The sequence below is a fragment of the Orycteropus afer genome, unplaced genomic scaffold, assembly GCF_000298275.1.
Source record: "Orycteropus afer afer isolate SDZICR_OR568_19922 unplaced genomic scaffold, OryAfe1.0 scaffold00024, whole genome shotgun sequence".
In the NCBI taxonomy this organism is placed as follows: Eukaryota; Metazoa; Chordata; class Mammalia; order Tubulidentata; family Orycteropodidae; genus Orycteropus; species Orycteropus afer.
In genome coordinates, this window is record NW_006921611.1 from 18204570 (window position 1) to 18211910 (window position 7341).

The following is a 7341-nucleotide window of genomic DNA, read 5'->3' on the forward strand; positions in this document are numbered from 1 at the left end:
ATGTATTACTGTAAAAGGACTGGGCAGTGTTTCGTTCTGTTGTATACAAGGTAGTTATGAGTCAGAGACGACTCAATAGTACCTAACAACAACAACACATTATTATATATAGTTCAACCAGAGCCTTAGTGGCACAGTGGTTACAGAGCTCATCTGCTAACCAAAAGTAGGTGGTTCCAACCCCACCAAGTGGCAATCTACTTCCATAAAGATTTACAGTTTTGGAAACCCTATGGAGCAATTCTATTCTGTCCTATAGGGTCGCTATGAGTCAGAATACACTGTACAACAATGGGTTTAGTTATATATAGTCCAAACCCTAAAATGTTCCCTCTAAGTGAAAAAGTTTATTGTTCACATAATTGAATGTCAATAGATAAAGGGGGGGGGGGCTGTTGAAGAAGGGGAGGGAGAGCCATGCAGTGCCATTTTAATGGACATCATTTGACCTTTTCTTGCTTATGTTTGCCTTCTTCTCCCCTACTTCCCTTTATTTACATCTGTTTTTCATCGTTTCTTCTTTTTCTCCCTTAAATCTTGCCTTTCTCTGGGTCCCTCTTTAGCTTCTCTTTCCCTCTCCCTGCCTCCTCACCCTCCCTCGCAGCACGCTGGTCAGCTCCTTTCGCCAGAGCGCCGGCTCAGCCCCGCCCACTCAGAGACAGAGTCACGAGTCTGGGGTCAGTGCGCTGCGAAGGAGGCGGGGCGAGGTGTGGACTCCTCAGCGCTCATGGGCGGAGCCGGGTGCGCGGGCCGCCCCTACTATATCTGCGCTTGCGCGGCGCTGCTACGGAGCCAGTCCTGACGGAGGAGACAAGATGGCGCTGCGGGCGATTCGCGGAATCGTGAACGGAGCCGCACCCGAGCTACCCGTGTCTACTACTGGGCCCGTGGTGGGAACTCGAGAACAGGCGCTGGCAGTTAGCCGTAACTACCTCTCCCAGCCTCGCCTCAGTGAGTATTAGAATGCAAGACAAATGCTGTCTTTGCTACTTAGCCCTGCCCCTTGCTCCCACTCACCTGCTTGGCCCTCGAGTGGAGGGTTACATTTTTTTCTCTGCGGCGTTCCCCTGACTCTGACCTATATATATCTTTCTAGAAAGATAGTTGTATGCACTCTACATTTCCGTGACATAGGTGGGCCGAGAGAAAGAGCATCAACGGGACCTTTTCCCTAGGGTGATGGGCGCCTGACTATTGCCCCACTGTCTCTAACTTCCCTAAGCTGGAGCATTTCCAAGCACAAATACCTTCTTCCTGCTTCGGAGGGCCACGTCTTGTCACTCCAGTCTTTATTTTCCCTTGATCTCATTTGGATATTTTGAGGGTCGAGGGAGCGCCCCTTCCCATCCCCACCAACAGGTGAGCAACTCGGGGACTGTCGTAAGTCTCCTGTCTAGCGCTGACAGTGTTAGTGCCATCGCTGACGTGGTCAGGCCTTTCGTTTATAGATGTCAGGCCCACAGCCAGAGGAGATGTGGCATGTTGTTATTAGGTGGAGGGGCTGCTCCACAGGAGGATACCTAGGTATCAGAGAACGCTAGCTGAAAAGTAACCTGCAGACCATCTAGTCCAACCCTCTCGTTTTACAGGTGAGAAGCCTAAGGTTCTAGGAGCTGTAGGGTTTGCCAGGTTTCAGATACCTAATTACTAATAGAGCAGGAACTAAAATTCCACATTCCTTAATTCTTGGTGGACCTTTTGCTAGCATTGTCTCTTCCTTTACCAATTAGTTAACTAGACTTGGTTGAGTGCAAGATTATCTTGGAAACACCAAGCTGCTTTGTCCATATTATATAGCTATGCATGCTAGATTCTGTGATTATTAAAAAAAAAACCTGAATATACCAGGTTTAAGTGGACAAGTCAGCAGTTCAGAAAGAAATGATTCCTGATTACTTGAAGAATACAGTTAGGTAGCATTAAACCTCTTCACGGCTTCCTTGGAAACTGGGGATGAGCCCTGGAAGTAGACTTTGGGGAAAAAAAAAAAAAAAAAAAACTTGGAAAAGCGCCTGATGTTTCTTTCCCCTGGTGGTGAGACTGCATTTGCACTGGTTAATTGCCACAGTGCCTGTCCGTGGGTGGCTCATTGGTTAAACAGAATTTCAGATGAAGGGTTTTAGTCAGGGTGCTCTTCAGACTGACTAATCCTATCCTGATCTGTCACTGAGTCATGTGATTGCACTGCAGTGTGAGGAAGAAGGAAAGCACACTTGAGTCTGTGGATTGCTGAGATGTGCTTTTTACACTGGTAGTTATTTGTATTAGACTGTCTGTGGGGTATTTATATCACCTAAAGTAAATGTTTCTGGAAATTACCAGATGTTGCATTATTTTATAGACTTTGTCGATAAGTTTATACTTAGAATTACAAACTCTGTTTTATAAATTGCATTTGTATACTTTATTTGGGTAGAACAGATATTAATTAAATTATGCTTGTAGAAAAAGGTAATAAAGGTGCAGTAGTCAGTTTTCTTATAATTACTCATTCAGTGTCAATTCAGAGAGCATCAACTGAAATAATGATATCATTTAAACAGTACTCTATGATTAAAGTTGTAAGCCTTTAAGGAATATGAGTAACGTTCTGTTTGTGTTCTTAACCAGAGGCCAAAGATTTTGTCCAGATGAGATTCTTCCCAGCAAAACTGTTGTAACATAATGCTCAAAATTGAACACATATAGATCAGGAATCCTTTTTTTTAAAATCCCTAGTGCCTAGCACATAGAAAGTGGCTGAAATTGTTGTATAGCTTGCATGTCAATTCCTTGTTCTAATAATTTATAGGATAGATTTTTAACATAGGTGAAATCAGTAAGGAGTTGAGTTATTTGTTTGAGTTGAGTTGAATTCCCCTTCTGTATCTTGGTTATTCTGAAAAACATAAATTATATACTTAGGCTAATAACTGACTACATTTGAATATCATCTTTTCCCTGTTTTTCCACTTTCTTGATTCTCCTGAGCACCTTTAATTGCTCCTGAGTATATATTGATTAACTTCTTAATTTTTGTAGCTAAAGATTGATGTCATCTTAGCTGATACGTAATTATAGCTATTTAATATATGCTTTTTGCGTGAAGGAATGCAATAATATTGGTAGTTCCACTTATAAGCTAGGCCCTGTTTAAAAACAACTTTAGGATTATAATGATATTAAGAAATGAAAAATGAGCTATACAGACGTAATATTAGAAAATGATCTTCCACACTTTAGTCAGATTTCTAAAGTCACAAGAAAAGAAAACTTGATTTTCTTTTAAACTTTGAGCAAGGTTCAGTAATATACATTGTTTTTGTGCTTAAAACACTTTGAATTAGATTGTCTCCATTGTTCTTGAGGCCATAGATCAACTAACCTTGAGTTTCTTACATCATAAACTGCAGCTAGCCCCAGCAAAAAGTCAAATTAAGGAATCTTTGTCTTTTTCTCTAACTTCTTCCTTAGGTCTCTACTATTCTTGCACAATTTAAGATACTTGCTCTGGATTTTTGTTTTACCAGTAAGGCGGAGGCTAGGGCTAGGTCTCTTATTGTGCAAGGGCTGTTGAATTTTCTTTTTGCAAATTTCACAATCATTAAGTGGTGTTGGTAGTGTTGAATTTCATATCCTGCAGGAGGAAGAGGATGTCGTCTGACAATATGCACTTCTTCAAATTTTGTAGCTTTTGGTTTTTAAATATTAGTACATAGATATTGATTGAATGCTTGACAGATCCAAATCAGAGATGTGACTTTTTGGTTGAAAATGTGTTAAGGATGTAATGTAAACATGTATCTGCTGTGTTGTCATTACAAGGTCTGATCATCTCATGCACACCTACTTGTGGACCCATGTTCTTGTTCATTTGGAAATTTTCAAGAGAAGAGTGGCCATTATTTTGGTAAATAGAAATTTTTATGGAATTTTTTAATGGGTTTTGACTTTTTTGAGGAGCTAGGTTCATATCTTTGGCAGCCTTACTCTAAGTTGGCATCTCTGCTTTGAGCTGTTATTGGTAATGGCTGGGTAAATATTGTTGAGGAATAAAACATAGAGTTTGTTTTTTTTTTCCTTTGAAAATTAGTATCAGTATTCTGAGTACTAGGAACTGTGTAATCTCTGTATTTTTAAATTATACTAGACATTAAGTTCAGAAATAATATTAGGTTATTCATATATAGAGAGAGAGATTTCTAATCCCTTATACCTGTTTTGTAACAAAGCATCGGTAGGCAGATCACTTATTTCTCAGAGCCTTAGTTTCTTTAAGTTTAAAGTGGGGATGTTATGAGTCTTGCCTACCTCACTGTTCTATGAAGGTGAATTGAGATGATCTGTTTGGAGATAGGGGGATAGTATTGGTTCAGTGGTAGAATTCCCACCTTCCTTGTGGGACACCTGGGTTTGATTCCTGGCCAGTGCACCTCATAGTGCAGCCACCAGCCGTCTGTCAGTGGAGGCTTTTATGTTGATGTGAAGCTAACAGCTTTCAGTGGAGCTTCCAGACTATGACAGACTTGGAAGAAAGGCCTGGAGATCTACTTCTGAAAATCAGCCAGTGAAAACAGAATGGATCACAGTGGTCTGATACAACTGATCATGGGGATGACACAGGGCCAAGGCAGTGTTTCATTCCATTGTGTATGGAGTCGCCATTAGTCTGCATGATGCGGTGGCAGCTGACAACAGTGTGATGATACTGTTTAAAAGAGTGAAGTACTTTCTAAATACAAGATTTGGTAGTATTTTTATATAGTTTGGGTGATGAAGTTTCCAGTATATCATTTATTAGTATATACCATAGCCTTCAAGTTGATTCCAACTTGTAGCATTCCTGCAGTGTAGTAAATTACTTAGGGCTTTTCTAGCCCTAAGTCTTTGTAAATTCCGTGGTGGAATTTGCCACGAGCAACTGAGTAGCTCCTGATGGTTAAGGTTATCCACCTGGGGTATTTCTGTTGGCATTGGCAGGAAGCAGTCTTCTAGGAAGTTATCTCTCTCTCTCTCAGGTGTATAGAATTCTGATGTTGGTATTGGTTAATTTGGTCACTCTGCCAGGCTCAAAAGGAGCCCTCCTAGAGGCAGAAGGAATCTCTCACTGCCAGCTGGGAGATGTGAGAGACACATGCTTTTGGAAGAGAGACACAGAGAGACATGCACAGCTGGGAGAGAGACTGAGAGAGACTGTTGGCTGAGAGATGGCAGGCTGAGAGAGACTGAGCATGTTCTTGAACTTGAATTGTAGCCTCTTGCTTCCCTAATAAACAATAATCTGTTGAGTTCTGTGTGGCCACTGCAGCAAATTATCAAACCTAGCAGAGAGGAGCTCTGGTAGCATACTGCCTAAGGCACTTGACTGCTAACCAGAAGGCTGGCGGTTCAAACCCACCAGCCACTCCTCGAAAGGAAGGTTGGGCAATCTACTTCCATAGTGATATTGACTTGGAAACCCAAGGAGGGGTCGCTATGAGTCGGATCCGACTTGATGGCACATAACAACAACAACAACAGCAGAGAGGTGGTGGGTGTTGTGGGAGGAACAGTTGGTGTCAGGGTTGGTGAAAGGGCTGGAGGGAGGCAGCATGTATGGCCTTTCAGGGATAGGCCTTGGGCTACTGATGGTGATTCTGTCTTCCCCTGTGGGGTTAGAGGAGGTCAGAAGATGCAGCCTCCTTGCCCCTTTGGCAATCCCTGTAGAACAGAGTAGAGCTACCCCATAGGGTTTCTGTAATCTTTACGGAAGCAGACTGATGCTTCCTACAGAGCAGCTGATGGAGTCAACTGCTGACTTTTCAGTTAGCAGCCAAGCACTAACCATGGCACCACCACAGGTTTTTATTTATTGATTTAGTTTTTATATATGACAATTTAATTTAAACCAGGTAAGTTTATTAATGTTTTATTTGTATCAAAGTGGTCTCCTCCTGTTGTTCTTGCTTTCCAGTGAGGAAAAAACTACTGTAACATCGCCATCAGATACTCTGTTCTTTGCTTAAACTCTTCCAGTGACTAGGCTCTGTTAGAGAAGGATTGTTTTGCAGTATTGACAAAATGTGGACACTAGGAAAATATTGTCCACTGAATTGAGTAGTAAAAATGATCAATTTTTCATAACTAGCATTGCAGTCTTAATTAAATTATATGGGGATTGTAGCTATATAAAGGAGCTTTGTTCATGTACTGGTTAAGGCATTTGGCTGCTAACCAGAAGGTCAGTGGTTGGAATCCACCAACCGCTCCATCAAAGAAAGATGAGGCAGTGTACTTCCATAAAGATTTACAGCCTTGGAAACCCAGTGGGGGTCACTATGAGTAAACAATCAACTCAGTAGCAGCAAGTTTGGCCTAAGGCATTTGACTGCTAACCAGAAGACTGACAGTTCAATCCCACCAGCCACTCCACAGAAGGAAGATTGGGTAATCTACTTCCATAGTGATACAGTCTCAGAAACCCAAGGAGGGGTCACTATGAATTGGATACAACTCGAGGGCAATGAGGTTTTGTAAGTCTTGGAAATAAATATAAAAGTGTACCAGACCATAAAAAAACAACCATGTCAATATGAGAGTTTGGGCTGCGGATATAGCCCTAGAGTTAAAAAACAAGTGACTCTGAAGTCAGACTATATGGGTTCAGATCCTTTGGCAAGTTACTTAATTTCTATGAGAATCATTTTTCTCATCTAAAACTGGGAATAATAGTACTTATTACCTCGTAGGTCTATTTTGGAGATTAAATGAGAATTCCTGGCAAGTACTCATTAAATATGTATTGGTATTAATCAATTAACTTGTAGGATATTAGGCTTTTTTTAAAAAAACGCTGTTCTTTAGATGAAGTAGAATTTTGCCTTTTATGTAGAAGTCAGCTTGATTCATTGTTTCCAGGAAAAGCCATGACTACTGTTTCTTTTTCTTGGTCATGCTTTTGCTCGTGACTGGCAAAACTTAAGTTTTGCAGAAGGCTGCATGTTAAACATGAGATTCTGAACCATCCTTGTGGTAAAGGGTAGAAGTTCAAAGGAGATGAGTATCTTACTGATAAAGACAATTTTAAGAACCTGAAGGATTTTATGAGGAGTTCTGGTGGCGTTATGGTCAAAGCATTGGGCTGGTAACCGAAAGGTTGGTTGTTCGAACCCACCAGCCACTCTGGGGAAAAAGATGAAATAGTGCTCCCATAAAGATTTATAGTCTTGGAAACCCTATGGGGCAGTTCTACTCTGTCCTGTAGGGTTTCTGTGAGTCGTCATTGACACAATGGCAGTGGGTTTTTTGAAAGGATTTTATGATGTTATATTTTTCAACACAGTTACCTATAAATATCAACTAGATATCTCTTCTACCACTACT

General features: G+C 41.1%; 1 protein-coding gene across 1 annotated transcript in view; it reads left to right on the plus strand.

Annotated features, from left to right (window-relative positions):
- The first annotated feature begins 815 nt into the window (after positions 1-815).
- ATP6V1B2 (ATPase H+ transporting V1 subunit B2) overlaps positions 816-7341 on the plus strand; it is a 37937-nt gene continuing 31411 nt past the window's right edge. Inside the window, exon 1 of the mRNA XM_007935051.2 lies at positions 816-951. Coding sequence (XP_007933242.1) covers positions 816-951 — 136 coding nt within the window. The remainder of the gene's footprint in view (positions 952-7341) is intronic.